This window comes from Trichosurus vulpecula, chromosome 3 (genome assembly GCF_011100635.1).
Source record: "Trichosurus vulpecula isolate mTriVul1 chromosome 3, mTriVul1.pri, whole genome shotgun sequence".
NCBI lineage: Eukaryota > Metazoa > Chordata > Mammalia > Diprotodontia > Phalangeridae > Trichosurus > Trichosurus vulpecula.
The window spans coordinates 40,466,684-40,483,820 of record NC_050575.1 but is presented as its reverse complement, the minus strand read 5'-3'; the positions used below and the strand labels follow the sequence as shown (position 1 = coordinate 40,483,820).

General features: G+C 36.8%; 1 protein-coding gene across 2 annotated transcripts in view; it reads left to right on the top strand.

The window, feature by feature from the left end:
• The window catches only part of BRMS1L (BRMS1 like transcriptional repressor), a 154,730-nt gene that overhangs the window by 130,601 nt on the left and 6,992 nt on the right, over positions 1 to 17,137 (top strand). For both annotated transcript variants that reach the window (XM_036752819.1, XM_036752818.1), the window contains exon 6: positions 3,294 to 3,377. In XM_036752819.1, the coding sequence (XP_036608714.1) occupies positions 3,294 to 3,377 (84 nt within the window). The remainder of the gene's footprint in view (positions 1 to 3,293; positions 3,378 to 17,137) is intronic.

The following is a 17,137-nucleotide window of genomic DNA, read 5'->3' as shown; positions in this document are numbered from 1 at the left end:
CAAGCAGTCATACCCCGCTGAAAAACTCAAGGGTCAAGTAAGTTGTCTGGGAATATGGCCAAGCAGTGAAAATGCACCCAGATTCAGTCTCAGACTTTGGATTCTTTCTTTGGTGGCAAAGAAGACCAAAACATACAGACAGAATAAGTCAACAAAATCAAAGAGCCTACAACAAAAGTCTCCAAGACAAACATGAACTGGTCCCAGGCCATGGAAGAGCTCAAAAGGATTTGGAAAAGCAAGTTAGAGAAGTAGAGGAAAAATTGATAAGAGAAATGAGAAGGATGTGAGAAAACCATGAAAAACAAGTCAATGACTTGCTAAAGAAGACCCAAAAAAATACTGAAAAATGTTCTGAAGAAAATCACACCTTAAAAATAGACTAACTCAAATGGTAAAAGAGCTTCAAAAAGCCAATGAGGAGAAGAATGCCTTGAGAGGCAGAATTAGCCAAATGGAAAAGGAGGTCCAAAAGACCACTGAAGAAAATACTACCTTAAAAATGAGATTGGAGCAAGTGGAAGCTAGTGACTTTATGAGAAATCAAAATATTATAAAACAGAACCAAAGGAATGAATAAATGGAAGACAATGTGAAATATCTCATTGGAAAAACCACTGACCTAGAAAATAGATCCAGGAGAGATAATTTAAAAATTATTGGACTACCTGAAAGCCATGATCAAAAAAAAGAGCCTCGATATCATCTTTCAAGAAATTATCAAGGAGAATTGCCCTGATATTCTAGAGCTACAGGGCAAAATAGAAATTGAAAGAATCCATCGATCACCTCCTCAAATAGATCCCAAAAAGAAATCTCCTAGGAATATTGTCGCCAAATTCCAGAGCTCCCAGATCAAGGAGAAAATACTGTAAGCAGCCAGAAAGAAACAATTTGAGTATTGTGGAAACCCAATCAGAATAACCCAAGATCTGGCAGCTTCTACATTAAGAGATTGAAGGGCTTGGAATATGATATTCTGGAGGTCAATGGAGCTAGGATGAAAAGCAAGAATCACCTACCCAGCAAAACTGAGTATCATGCTCCAAGGCAAAATATGGATTTTCAACAAAATAGAGGACTTTCAAGCTTTCTCAGTGAAAAGACCAGAGCTGAATAGAAAATCTGACTTTCAAACATAAGAATCAAGAGAAGCATGAAAAGGTAATCAAGAAAAAGAACAAGAAAAAGAAATTGCACGGACTTACCAAAGTTGAACTGTTTTGTTTACATTCCTACATGGAAAGATGATGTGTATGATTCATGAGTCCTCAGTATTAGGGTAGCTTAAGGGAATATGTGTGTATATATATATATATGTTTATGTATATATATATATAAGTGAATGTGTATGTATGTATATATCTATGTGGAGAGAGAGAGAGAGAGAGAGAGAGAGAGAGAGAGAGAGAGAGAGAGAGAGAGATTGGAGTTCTGTGGGAGGAGGGGAGAGGGCAGGTGAGGGGGGTATGAGAGAATCTTGCTCTCATCAGATTTGGCATGAGGAGGGAATACCATACATACTCAATTGGGTATCTTACCCAACAGGAAAGAAGAGGGAAGAAGATAAAAAAAAGGGGGGGGGATGATGGAGGGGAGGACAGATGAGGGTGGAGGTAATCAAAGACAAACACTTTCAAAAGGGGACAGGGTCAGGGGAGGAAATTCAGTAAAGGCAGATGGGTTGGGAAGGGGCAAAATATAGTTAGCCTTTCACAACATGAGTACTGTGGAAGGGTTATGCATAAAGGTACACATGTGGCCTATGTTGAATTGCTTGACTTCTTGGGGAGGATGGTTGGGAAGAGGAGAGGGGAGAGAATTTGGAACTCAAAGTTTTAAAAACAGATGTTCAAAAACAAAAAAACATTTTTGCATGCAACTAGAAAATAAGATACACAGGCAATGGGGCGTAGAAATTTATCTAGCCCTACAAGAAAGGAAGGGAGAGGGGATGGGAGGGGAGTGGGTTGATAGAAGGGAGGGCTGACTGGGGAAAAGGGCAACCAGAATATATGCCATCGTGGAGTGGGGGGGAGGGTAGAAATGGGGAGAAAATTTGTAATTCCAACTCTTGTGAAAATCAGTGCTGAAAACTAAATATATTTAATAAAAATATTTTTTAAAAAAATAGTGTTTTTTTCATATTTGCCAATTTGCTGGGTGTAAGGTGAAAGGTCAAGTTTGTTTTGATTACAGTTTCTTTTATTTTTATTGATTTGGAACATTCTTTCATTTGGCTGTTAATAGCTTGCTATTATTATTTTGAAAACTGTTTATATCCGTGGCCACTTACCTTTTGGAGGACGGCTTTCAGTTTTATATATTTCTACTAGTCGTCTATGTATCTTGGATATCTTGCCCAGTAATAACCCCATGGCTGCATTGGACCTGAGCTGCTTAGGCCTGTCACCTACACTGGGTCCATATTGCCTTGTTTTTTTTGTCTTAAGTCAACGTATGCTTGTTTTTTTCTGAGCTTACATGAAATTCTGGCAGTCCTTTTGTGTAACCCTGGACTAGACAGATCAAGTTCTGTTTCTCTTTGATTTTCTTTGTTATTGTTCTTTCTAGTGCATTGTTAGAGCTTTACTGGGGTCTTTGGGGATATCTAATCTCCTTTAGATCCTAGCATACCTCCATCTTCCAAGCCTTTGATAGGTTTTAGGCCCAGAGTATTGAATCTTCAAGGCTTCTCAGTACAGAGTGCTAAGCACCTCATCACCCTCAAGCCTGGGTTGTCAAGGTTCTCCTTATGCTCACATTGGTGGCTGTTGCTCCTAGTGTAAATATATGGGCATTGGACTGCTCTTTTCAAAAAGGCATTTTGGTTAAAACTCTCTCATTGTGTACATATCTACCACTTAATGAAGGAAGTTTGAATTCTGGTTCAAGAAACTCTAGTGTTCCATATTGTCTCTAGGATAGAAAAGGGAGTTTCATTATTGGGTAGGATATTGGATTAGGTTATTTTATGGCCTTTTGTTATTTTAAGAATTTGTAATTCTGCGACTATTTGTCATCATAACAGTTTTGTATGCTTGCTCTGATGTTCATTTTAATTAATTTAAGTTTTAAAAGTGCTCAAATTTAACATAAATTTTGTTAAATATCTTAAAGTATTTTTCTTCTAAAGCTGTCACGTAATTTAAAGAGATTTTGTGGTTTCTGGCATTTCAGTAAGTATAGTAATGACAGAACCAAATATACAAGGAAATTCACTAAAAATATGTGTAGTATTTATTCTTAAACTCAAAGGTAAATTAATATTTATTCTTTTATTGATTTTTCAGAGCTGTGGAATGATGAGCTTCAGTCAAGGAAAAAAAGAAAGGATCCCTTCAGTCCAGACAAAAAGAAACCAGTTGTTGTATCAGATATCCTTTTCTTAATTTCTAGACTTTGAAGTGTTTTTGCAATTTTTAAAATAACTTTGCTTAGTGCATATTGACATTGGGCATAATAAGTTCTCAGAAATAATGGATTATTTATAATGTTTTTTGAAGGCCAGGAGATATCTGCTAAGCAGGGGTGCTATTAATTCAGTTATGGAGCCTCAGTTCTATAAATCCACATGGATATCTAATGTGTTAGTTTGTTTCATTTTAAACTAATGCTTTTTATTGGCATAGGGAATTCCTGGTGTACAGTTCACATCACCATCCACTTTTTGGACTTCTCAAACTGGTTGTTCAATAAGCATCTTAAACTCAACATGTCCAAAACAGAACTCATAATTTCCCCCTCCAAACTTTCCTCTCTTGCAAACCTCCCTGTTACTCTGGAGGGCACCGTTATCCTCCCACTCAGTCAGTCTCACAATCTCAGTGTCCTCCTTGTCTTCTTACTCTCACTAATACCACTTATCTAATCCTTTGCTAGATCTTGTGTCTATCCTCACAACACCCCCTTCTGTCTGCTCACACAAGCATTACCCTTAGTCAAGCTTCACCCCCTTTCTTGGACTATTGCTCTTTACACATCAATCCTAGACACAGCTGAAAACATGATTTTCCTAAAGCACAGGTCTGCCCGTATCGTCTTCTACTCAGTAAACTTCTTTGGAGCAAAGGTAAAGTCCTCTGTTCAACATTTTAAATGCTTCATAACCTGGCCTTTTCTGCCCTTTCCTGTTTTCCTATGCTCCTATCTGCTCACCTCTAATTCAGCTACATTGACTTACTTAATGATGTTCTTTCACACACTCAACTCTCTTTCCCTTCTTTTTGCTTTTGCATTGGTTGTCCTTCATGCTTGGAAGGTTTCCCTGGCTTCCTTCAAGTCTCAGCTCAACTTACACCTTCTGTAAAAGGTCTTTTTTGGTGTTCCCAAATATTTATGCTTTCTTCTCTGAGATTGTTGTTGTTTTTTGTTGTTTCAGTTTTGTCTGACTCTTTGTGATCGCTTTTGGGGTTTTCTTGGCCATTTCCTCCTCTAGCTCATTTTACAGATGAAGAAACCAAGGCAAACAGGATTAAGTGACTTGCCTAGGATTACACAGCTAGCAAGTGTCTGAGGCTGGATTTAAACTCGTGAAAATGAGTCTTCCTGACTCTAGGCCTGGTACTCTATCCGCTAAGCCACCAAGCTGTCCTTTGAGATTAATTCTAATCTACTTTGTGTATATCTTGTATGTAACCTAGTTATCCTATTATCTGCATGTTTTCCCATTTAGTCTGTGAGGTACTTGCAAGCAGGAACAATTTTAACCTTTCTTTGTAGACTAGTGCTTAGTATGGTGCTGGGCACATAGTAAAGAATGCTTTTTGAACAGTTGAGCAACTACCTCCACCATTGTTGGTTGGCACCTTTTCTACAACTTACAGAGATCTGCATGGGGCACTGAAAGGTTAAAGTACCTTTCTAGGGCCACACAGGCTGTTTGTGTATGAGAGAGAGCGTTCAGATGCTGAAGACAGCTTTTTATCCACTAGATCATGTTCTCTTAATTTAGTATTATTTCTGAAAATAGAATTAATAGTTTTCTTCCCATGGTCTACCTAAAACATGATATTGTTGAATAGCAGTGGCTTTAAGCAGTACTTTGATGAAATAGGGGAGAAAAAACCCTAGGAAATAAAAGAGTTACCTATTAACTACAAAGAAAAGAAAATTCCTTAAACTGATCACCAAAGCAAAACTAGAGACTAACACACAGAATGCTGTATTTGTCATTGGAATATCAAGGTTTGAATCCCAACTCTGCTAACCTTACTATGTGGCCTTGGACAAGTCACACCAACACTCTGTGCCTCACTTCCCATTTGTTAACGGTGATTATAGGAGATAATCCCTTTTTGGGTACAAGTTGGATTTGATGACATTCAAGGTCTTTCTCAATTCCTGACATTCTAAAATAGGAGTGATAATATCTACACCACCTACTTTACAGGGTTGTTGTGAAGATCAAATCAAATACGATAATTTGTATAAAGTGCTTTATAATCTGTAAAGCATTATATGAATGTCAAGTATTATTACTACCTTGGCTTGAATTATTAAAGGAGTAAGCATCCCAAAGAAAACATAGAAACACTAATTACAAGTTTAAATTATTTTACATAATGAAAAACAAAAACATTGAAATTGAATTTGGAAAAGAATTATATTTAGAATTCACAAATTGTCATGAAATTTTTCCCTTTAAAAACACACACACAATCACAACTAATAAAATCCCACTGAAATTAAAATTATTTCTCTGTTAGAATTAGCAGACATTTAATAGCTTTTGCCATTCTAAAATAACTATGTCTATTAAATATTTTTGAGTCTGGTTATAGAACATGGTAGTTCTAAGTAATTCTTTATCCCTGAAAGGCAGCTATTTGTGTGCTTTTAATGATATATGTAATGAGCAAATGCATCTGATTTCTTAGAAATTTCATTTTTAGCTGTATATTAACATTCTTTAGGTTTTGTTGTTCGGTCATTTTCAGTCATGTCTGACTCTGTCACCCCATTTGGGGTTTTCGTGGCACAGACACTAAGGTGGTTCGTCATTTCGTTTTCCAGACCATTTTACAGATGAGGAAACTGAGGCAAACAGGGTTAAGATACTTGCCCAGGGTCACACAGCTAGTAAGTGTCTGAGGCCAGATTTGAACTCACAAAGATGAGTCTTCCTAACTCCAGGCCCAGCACTCTATTTAATCCACCACCTACCTGCCCTTCTTGAAGTTACTCTGTAATTTACCTTACCTTACAATATTATCTAGAATTTGTATTGTGTTTTAATACTTTTAAAGATGTTTTTGCATACATTATCTCATTTGATAGAACACTGTATGGGACAAGTACACTAAGAATCATATCTATTTTATGAAAAGAAATAATAAATTAGAAGGATAAGGTCATCAAGTCCAGTCTTACTTGAAAGGAAGCTCTCTCTAAAACATTCCTAATGAGATTTCATCCACCATCTATCTACTTGAAAATTTCTTTTGATGAGGAACTCATTACCAACCAAGGTATTTCATTCCTCTTTTGAACAGCTCTTTAGTAGTTGTAAAAATTTTTATTATGTCAAATTGAAGTCTGCCTCTAAAACTTCTACTCAAACTAAAGTGACATAGGAAGTAATAAGCACAGAGTCCTATGACTTTGACTATGAATAGTTAATGACTAATTAATGTCAGAACTAGGACTAAATCCCAGGGCTAAAATTTAGATAGAAAGGGGGATTAAACAGGCAATAAGCTCTTCTTTTCCCTTTCCCTTTCCTTTCCCTCCTTTCCACAGTCAGCTGCTTCCATTTTTATCCTAGATGCATTATGAGGCATTAGGGAAAACTTGCTGTAGAAGGTGAGATTTTAGTTGGGACTTAAAGGAAGCCAAGGAGATCAGTAGAAGTAGAGGAGGAAGAGGTAGATACTAAATACTACTTACTGATCATTGTGGGGTTTTGGGGGTAGCTTGAAACTTTATTCCTTAGGACTTTTTAAGTTGAGTAGTCATGTTATCAGCCCATAAAGATAATTTAATCACCTACCTTTTTTTTACTTTTAAAAAAATATTAATCAATCAATTAATTAATTTTTAGTTTTCAACATTGCCTTCCATAAGATTTCGAGTTCCAAATTTTCTCACCACCCCCAACCCCAAGGTGGCATGCTCTCTGATATAGGCTCTACATATACATTCATATTAAACATAATTTCACATTAGTCATATTGTTAAGAATTAGAACCAATGGGAGGAATCATGAGAAAGAAGAAGCAAAAAAAGAGAAGGAGAGAGCAAATAGTATGCTTCCATCTGCATTCAGACTCCAAAGTTTGTTCTCTGGATGTGGATAGCATTTTCATCATGAGTCTTTTGTAGCTGTCTTACATCTTTGCATTGCTAAGAAGAGAGAAGTCTATCAAAGTTAGTTATCACACAATATTGCTATTACTGTGCGCAATGTTCTCCGGGTTCTGCTCATTTCACTCAGCATCAGTTCATGCAAGTCTTTCCAGGTTTTTCTGAAGTCCACCTGCTCATCATTTCTTATGGAACAATAGTATTCCATTACATTCATATACTGTAGCTTATTCAGCCATTCCCTAATTGATGGGCATCCCTTTGATTTCCAGTTCTTTGCCACCTCTAAAAGAGCTACTATAAATATATTTGTACATGTGGGTCCTTTTCCCATTTTCATGATCTCTTTGGGATACAGCCCTAGAAGTTGTATTGCTGGGCCAAAGGGTATGCAGTTTTATAGCCCTTTGGGCATAATTCCAAAATGCTCTCCAGAATTTTTGGATCAGTTCACAATTCCACAAACAATGCATTAGTGTTCCAATTTTCCCACATTTTCTCCAACATTTATCATTTTCCTATTTTGTCATGTTTGTCCATCTTATAGGTTCGATGTAGTACCTCTTTTTAATTTGCATTTCTCTAATCAATAGTGATTTAGCTCACTTTTTCATATGACTATAGATAGCTTTAATTTCTTCTTCTGAAAACTGCCTGTTCATATCCTTTCACCATTTATCAATTGGGGAATGATTTGTAGTATCACCCATCTTTATGCCATAAATTTCTTACTTTTGTTTTATTGGTTATTGATAGAATTTCCAGATCTACCTCAAATGATAACGAAGATAGTCAGCATTTTTCTTTACTTCTGTATTTATTGGGAAAGCATAAAGTCTATCACTATTACATATAATGTTTGCTTTTGGCTTTAGATACTTTTTAAAAATCATGTTTAAAAATATACTTCTACACCTGTAAAATGAATGGAGTATTTTGTCAAATGCCTTTTCTTCATCTATTTTCTTCATCTATTAAGATAATTATGTGGTTTAGGGATTTTTTTCTTTTTGTTTTTTAATGTGAGTGGTTATCTTGATTTTTTTCCCTAGTGTTGCATCGTCCTTACATCTCTGGTAGGAATCCAACTTGGTCATAATGAATGATTTCTTGGATATGTTGTTTTAGTTCTTGGGTATTTATAATAGACAAAATAACTTATTCACTCAAAGTCGTTCTTAAAACAGTGTTGATGTTATTATATACAGTGTTCTCTTGGTTCTGCTCATTTCTCTGTTATTTATGCAAGTTTTTCCGTACTTTTCTAAAATCATTGAGTTCATTATTTCTTATAGCACATTAGTTTTCCATCCAGCTTGTTTAGCCATTCCCCAATTGATGGGCATCTCTTCAATTTCCAGTTCTTCGCCACCATAATGATTGCTGCCATAAACATTCTAGAACATATAGCTTCTTTTCCTTTTTCCCTAATCATCTTTAGAAATAGGTCAAGTAGTGGTATTACTGGGTCAAAGGGTATAGGTAATTTAATAATTCTTTGGGCATATAGAGTGCTTTTTAAATTATTTTTTGAGAATAATTTTTGTGGTAGTGTTAGATTTTTTTTTTTAAAAAGAGGAAAAGAACCCATAAATACAAAAATATGTATAGCAGCTGGTTTTTTATTTGTTTTTTGTTTTGCTTTTTTTAAAAAATAGCAGCAAAGAACTGGAAACTAAGGAGGTACCTATCAACTGGAGAATGCTTGAACAAATTATGTTATAGGAATAAATAGGTAATGGAGTGTGCCATAAGAAATGATGGATGGGACAGGTTCAGTGGACCCTGGAAGGCTTGTATATACTGATATAGAGTGAAGTGAGCAGAAAAAGGAGAACAGTTTATAAAATCTCAATATACTTTGAAAAGGAAACAACTTCAGAAACCTTGAGAACTATGAGCAATAAAATGAGCAACCATGATTCTATAGGATCAGTGATAAAGCTTTCTGACAGAGAAGTGATGGACTCAGAGTTCAGAATGAGACATGTAATTTTTAGACATGGCCACTGTTTTACTTGATGATGCATATTTGTTACATAGGTTTTCTTTTTCTTTTTCCAGTGGTGGGAGGGAAAGAAAGATTTTTGTTATTTAAGAGAGGTAAAAATTTTTTGTAGTACTAGTATTAATTGTTCTTTCAGAAATTGATAGAATTTTCTTGCAAATCCACTAGGCAAGAAATTTTTTTCTTTGCCATTTTCTTTTATAGTTAATTCTTTTATAACTTTACATTATTTAAGAGCTCTACTTGGTGGTAATTTATTTCGGATATTTTATATTTTTATAGGTGATCCTGTATTTCTTCTGTTACTAGTTTTGATTGCATATAACTGTTCATAGTAAGTTCTGCTAATTCTTTTTATTTCTTCTGGTTTGCTGTTATTGCACATTTATTTTTATTCACTTTTTTATTTTGTTAAATTTTTCTGCTCTCTTTGCAGTCAGGTTGACTAAAGGCTTATAAATTTTATTTGTCTTTTCAGAGAACTAGTTTTTAATTTTATCAATTATGTTGCTTTTTGGTTTCTATTTCAGCTATTTCTTTAACTTTCACATTTTTCTCCTTTGTGCTTAATTTGGGTTTGTTTCTTTGTTGGCTTTCTATTTTTAAAAATCTTCAGTTTAATTACCACTAGTTTAATTAATTCTCTCCTTTTTCTATTTTTTAAATATATATTCATAGGGATATTTTTTTCTTTTCTTTGAGAATTGCTTTAATTGTATCCATGAAATTTTGGTATATTTTCACATCATTATTTCTTTTCACTTATTGTTTGTTTTTATGATATGTTCTTTGACTTATTGTCTCTGGCTCTCCATATGTATATGTATATATGTGTATATATATGTATCTTTTATAGACTCCATAAATCTTTTTGATGGAACAGTTTGTTCAGTTCTATATTTTCCTTTTTGTTTTTCTTTTCTTTTAAGTTTGTCCAAGTCTGAATGAGGGACATTAACATTCCCTACTATTATTGTGTTACTATGTATGATTTTTTTTCAATTATGTTAATTTTTTTAAGGGAACATATAAATTTAACATTGATATTGGTTAGTTGTCTGTGGTTCATTTAAGCATAGTGTAGTTAATTTCCTTTTTTCTTTCTATTTATATTATGAATTTTTATTTTTGCTTTGTCTCATAGCATGATTGCAACTCCTGCTTTTTTGGATTCACTTGATGCTTAGTAAATTTTGTCCATCCTCCAATTTTTTATGCTGTAGAATAAAAACAATAATAATTATAGCTAGAACATTTATATAGTAAGGTTTGCAAAACAGTTTGCAAATATCTCTATTTTCACAACAGTCCTAGGAGGCAGGTGCTATTATTATCTCCATTTTCACATGAGGAAATTGAGCCAGAGGGAGATTAAGTGAGTTGCTCACAGTCACACACTTGTTACGCATTTGAGACATGATTTGAGCTTAGGTCTTCCTGACTCCAGGTCTAGCACTCTATCCACTTTGTCCTCTAGCAGACTATATATGACCCACTGTTATGTAAGTATTTTCTCCATCCAGGACTTTTCCAGTAGATTAGCTAGGTGGTACAGTGGATAGAGCACCAGGCCTGAAGTCAGGAAGACTCATCCTTGTGAGTTCAAATATGGCCTCAGACACTAGCTTTGTGACCCTGGACGAGTATCTTAAACCTGTTTGCCTCAGTTTTCTCACCTATAAAATGAGCTATAGAAGGAAATAGCAAAGAAAATCCCAAACAGGGTCACAAAGAGTTGGACACAAGTGAACAACAACAACATTTCCCCCATGCAATTTTGCTTAATATTCTTTGGTGTGACCCTGTTCCACAGGATCTCTTTTCTCCCCTTTCCTCCCATTTATTAATCTTTTCCTTAGTTTTGGAGTTTTGATTGATTTTTCTTCTCTACCTTCCCTCCCTCCCTTTCTTCCTTCTGTTCTTCTTTGTTATTTAATTCTTTTTTTCTCTTCTTTTTCCACTTCTTAGTAAGTTCAAAATCTTCTGTCCTCTTCAAACTTTTTTTTTTTTGTTATGCACTGTTTAATAAGAAACATTTCTTTACTTTATTATCTTCATTGCTTCTCTTCCCTGGCTATGCTGAATTTATATTCTTGGTTTGTGTGCTTATTTTTAACTATTTTAATTTCTTTGTGTTTGTGTATTTAAAGCTCCTGAAGTATTAAATATTAAAGTTCAACTGTCTCTTGTAGTTATTTGCTATTTTACTCCCTTTGTAGAGCTTGACACATTGTCTCTTTTTTCTGTTTCTTTTTAGCAGTGCCAGTTCATGAAGGCATGCCCCATGGTAGAAATTACACTCGGTCCCAAATCTGAATTCAGTTTTACCCCCCTTTACTCCATTTATCCCCCTTTACCTTCTATGATTAGTTATGTTATTGTTGTTCAGTTGTTTCAGTCATGTCTGGCTCTTTGTGACCCCATTTGGGGTTTTCTTGACAAGGATACTTGAGTGTTTACCATTTTCTTTCTCCCACTTATTTTACAGATGAAGAAACTGAGGCAAACAGCGTTAAGATACTTGCCCAGGGTCATTCTCAGCTAGTAAGTGTCTGAGGCTAGTCTTGAACTCAGGGCTTTCTGACTCCAGGCCCACCTCCCTACCCACTGAACCACCTAGCAGCCCTTCTCTATCATTATACAACTGTTGCCATGCAGTCTCTTTTCTGGGTCCATGTCTTCTCTCCCTTCTAGAGGCCAGTTGTCCCTAGGAACTCAGATTTCTCTTCTCCAGAAGGCAGAAGGCCTCCTGGAGGTACAGTACTGTCTCAAGGAAATAATCTCTCTCTGCACCAGTATTCCTCAGATTAGTCCATGTAAGCTTTTCATATTCCATTAAAAACACATACCCATTTCCCCAAAGAAGTGCTCTTCCTTGAAACTCTCTCCTGCCTCTTTTGGATTTAGATCTCCTCCAGGATTCCTTTTTCAGTATCTCATTTCTGCTACCCTCTCTCATTATGTTGTAGCCCCTCTTCTTGCTGAGAAACTGCAGGGAGTCATCTTCCATATATTATTCAGATATGGTGTTTCAACAATCCAGCTAGCAGCTTCTGTGGGGGTGTAAGATCCACCAACAACCAGCACCCAGAAAGCTGCCAACACACTGCAAAAACACAGGTTCTTTTGATCTGCTTTAGTAAGGAAAACAACATTAAGGGGTTGACAAGCTTACTTTAATTCAGCATACAAATATCATTCACTTAGTTCAGGGAAAAAGACCAGCACCCTGAACTTCAGAGCAAAATACAAAGTACAAACATCGACAAACAGACCTTGTCTGATTCAAATCCCAATACATAGTTACCAGAGTTTAACAAAGTCTCAGCATCCTGGTCTATGAGCTGGAGGGCTTCTTAGCTACAGCTGCCTGGAGTCTCCACATGCCACCAAGAGTCAGAGCCCAACATCTAAGTTCACCCTGGGAGCTCATAATGAGGGCTGGTCCGGAGTCACGCGCACCACCATGGCTGTGGGTAAGAGCTCCAAAAAACAGAAAGCCAACCCCTAGTTTTATATCTTTTTCAGGGTCAGGGGTGAGTCACACATGCGACTCACCCATGCGACCTAGAATGGTCACAAAGAGGCAACTTAAACCCACATGGTCTAAGAGCCTCTGATGTCCCAAACCTATCGCTCAAACTCGTGTGTAAACTAGGCCCTCCCTTAGTTAGCCCCATCTGGGGCCCCACCTTGGTTACCAAGTCATACCCACATAGGTTTAGCACCTAATTGGGGTTTGGGCCTGGGGCTTAGCACCTAGGAAGACTCAAAGAGACTTAATCATTTTAAAACAGTAAGAAAGTCCTAACTCAATTGATATTACATAAGGATTAGATTAAATATATCACACATTTGCCTCTATCATTTTCCTCCTCTCTCCCCATTGTGCACACTCTTGTTCTGCAGTTTGGTCCTACAAAAACATTTATTTACCTGTAGAACAGTTGTGGGGTTTAGACCATGATGTTTCAGATCTGTTCTTTCATTGTCACTTTTTTTTCTTTAATTCTGTGTTCATCTTTATGAAATCTTGTGTTCTTTTTTTAAGAAGTCTCGATAGTCTGTTGTTATTGGGTTTTTATTTAATTTAATAGGTGTCTTTCTCTTTGTTGTTGTTGTTATTTTTTAATAGTTTCTAAAGATGAAATAATTTGTTTCATCACTTATTCTTTCCATCATGGTTCTATTTCTTTATCTTTCTCATGTTCTGTTATCCAGAATGTTCGCATATTTAATAATCTATTCCCATCTGTGGGTTGGTTTTCTTGTTTGTTTTTTTTTTTTTTTTTTAGTGCTTCAAATGCCTTTCTTTAAGTGAAGGTCCATTTCCTTTTTTCATTTATGATTAAGCTTATGTTTGTAGTCATTTGGGGTTACATCTTGAGCTCCTTTGCCTTTTGGAATAATTTATTCCATTCCCTTATATAATCTTTTTTTTGTTGTTGTTCAAAGGCATTCTTTTTTTATTTAATATTTTAGTTTTCAACATTGATTTACATAAGATTTTGAGTTACAAATTTTCTCCCCATTTCCACCCTCCCCGCACTCCAAGATGGCATATATTCTGATTGCCCCGTTCCCCAGTCAGCCCTCCCTTCTGTCACCCCACTCCCTAGCCCATCCCTTTTCCCCTTACTTTCTTGTAGGGCAGGATAGATTTCTATGCCCCATTCCCTACATATCTTATTTCTCAGTTGGATGCAAAAACAACTTTTTTTTTCAGCATCTGATTTTAAGACTTTGAGTTCCAAATTCTCTCCCCTCTTTCCTTCCCACCCACCCTCTCTAAGAAGACAAGCAATTCAGTATAGGCCACACATATGTAAAACATTTCTAGAATACTCATGTTGTGAAAGACTAACTATATTTCCCTCCATCCTATCTTGTCCCCCTTTATTTAGTTTTTTCCCTTGACCCTGTCCTTTTTCAAAAGTGTTTGCTTTTGATTACCTCCTCTGCCTATCTGCCCTCCCTTCTATTATCCTCCCTTTTTTTATCCCCTTCCCCCAACTTTCCTGTGGGGTAAGATACGCAGTTAAGTATGTATGTTATTCCCTCCTCAAGTCAAATCCGATGAGAGCAAGATTCACTCATTCCCCTTCACTTGCCCCCTCTTCCCTTCCAACAGAACTGCTTTTTCTTGCCACTTTTATGTGAGATAATTTACCCCGATCTAACTCTCCCTTTCTCCTTCTCTCAATACATTCCTCTCTCACCCCTTAAATTTATTTCATTTTTTAAGTTATCATCCCTTCATATTCAACTCATCCTGTGCCCTCTGTCCATATTTCCTTCAACTCCCCTAATAATGAGAAAGGTCTCATGAATTACACATATCATCTTTCCATGTAGGAATGTAAACAAAACAGTTCCACTTTAGTAAGTCCCTTATGATTTCTTTCTTGTTTACCTTTTCATGCTTCTCTTGATTCTTGTGTTTGAAACTCAAATTTTCTATTCAGTTCTGGTCTTTTCACCGAGAAAGCTTGAAAGTCCTCTATTTTATTGAAAATCCTTATTTTGCCTTGGAGCATGATACTCAGTTTTGCTGGGTAGGTGATTTTTTGGTTTTAATCCTATCTCCTTTGACCTCTGGAATATTGTATTCGAAGCCCTTCAGTCCCTTAATGTAGAAGCTGCTGGATCTTGTGTTATTCTGATTGTGTTTCCACAATACTCAGATTGTTTCTTTCTGGCTGCTTGCAGTATTTTCTCCTTGACCTGGGAGCTCTGGAATTTGGTGACAATATTCTTAGGAGTTTTCTTTTTGAGATCTTTTTCAGGAGGCAATCGGTGGATTCTTTCAATTTCTATTTTACCCTCTGGCTCTAGAATATCAGGGCAGTTCACCTTAATGAAGGCTCTAGGCTCTTTTTTTGATCATGGCTTTCAGGTAGTCCAGTAATTTTTAAATTATCTCTCCTGGATCTATTCTCCAGGTCACTGGTTTTTCCAGTGAGATATTTCACATTGTCTTCCATTTTTTCATTCCTTTATTTCTGTTTTATAATATTTTGATTTCTCATAAAGTCACTAGCTTCCACTTCCTCCAGTCTCATTTTTAATGTAGTATTTTCTTCAGTGGTCTTTTGGACCTCCTTTTCCATTTGGCTAATTCTGCCTTTCAAAGCATTCTTCTCATTGGCTTTTTGGAGCTCTTTTGCCATTTGAGTTAGTCTATTTTTTAAGGTGTTATTTTCTTCAGTATTTTTTGGGTCTCCTTTAGCAAGTCATTGACTTGTTTTTCATGGTTTTCTTGCATCACTCTCATTTCTCTTCCCAATTTTTCCTCTACTTCTCTAACTTGCTTTTCCAAATCCTTTTTCAGCTCTTCCATGGCCTGAGACCAATTCGTATTTTTCTTGGAGGCTTTTGATGTAAGCTCTTTGATTTTGTTGACTTCTTCTGGCTGTATGTTTTGATCTCCTTTGTCACCAAAAAAGGAGTCTGAGTTCGTTTTCACTGCCTGTTCATGTTCCCAGCCAACTACTTGACCCCTGAGCTTTTTGTCAGGGTTTGACTGCTTATAGAGTAGAGAGTACTTTGTCCCAAGCTTTAGGATGCAAGCGCTGCTGTTTTCAGGGCTGCTTCTACTCCACCCTCACTGCAGGCTCTGTCACAGCAGCACTTCTCCCCTAAGAACCACCAACCAGGATTGCAAACCAGATCCTAGCAGGGCAAAGCAAGTCCTGCCCTCCCCCTCTGATCTGCCCCTTGATTCCTCCCACCGTATGAACCAGGGACTTGGGAAGCAGCTGATGGTGGAGCTCTGGAGACAGCCTCAGGAGCTTCCTGCTGCTGCTGTCACCATTGCCGCATCACCTTCGCCATCCCAGGGCTGGGGCCTGAAGGCTTTCTGACCCGATCTAGCAGTTTTCCCACTAACCTGCTCCACGTTCTTTGGCGTTTGTGGGTTGAGAAGTCTGGTAACTGCTCAATGATTCATGGCCATAAGGCCTGCTCCAGGCCAACTCCCACTCTGGTCTGTCCCAGCGTGGCCCAGGGTGCTCCACTTCCAGCTCCATATGATAGACCCTTCCCAGTGACCATCCAAGCCGTCCTGGGCTGGAGACCTTCCCTGTCCTATTTTGTGGGTTCCACAGCTCTAGAATTTGTTCAGAGCCATTTTTTACAGGTGTTTGGAGGGATTTGGGGTGCAAGTCCCTGCTTTCCAGCCACCGTCTTGGCTCTGCCTGTCCCCTTATATAATTTGTAGTGGGTGTAGTATAGTTTTATGTTGTTCTGATTTTTTTATATGTCCAGATTATTTCTGGTTGTTAACACAATTTGCTGTGTTATTGGAATTTTAAAATTTAACCATTTTATGTCTTAGAATTTGCAAAATGGGTTTTTTCCCTGTGGATTCTTTGACTTGGTGCTTTTTTTTTTCTGTTCTTTATTCAGAAGTTCTGGACAGTTTTTCTGTATTACTTCCTACATGATGGAGTTCATGGTTTTGGGTTTTTCATATTCTTCCTGGACCCTCAAGTTATCTCTGTGTATCTTCAAGATCAATAGGTTTTTTTGTGTGTTCTTTTAACTTTATTGATTTCTTTCAGAGTATCTGTCACGTCTGTATGTTTTTACTCCAAATCTGTCATTCTGTCTTTGACTCTTTTGGAGGTACTTGCCACTGTGGATTCAAATTTCTCTTCTGATCATTATTTCTGCTGTGCAGGCCATAAATTCTGAGATTTGTTCCATTATAATTTCTTCTCTTAAGGTTATTAGCTCTCTTTTGAACTATTACAGAATATCCTGCTACCATTCCATGCTCTTTTTGGAATCCAAGGGGCTTTTTGTTTCATCTGACGTTGGATC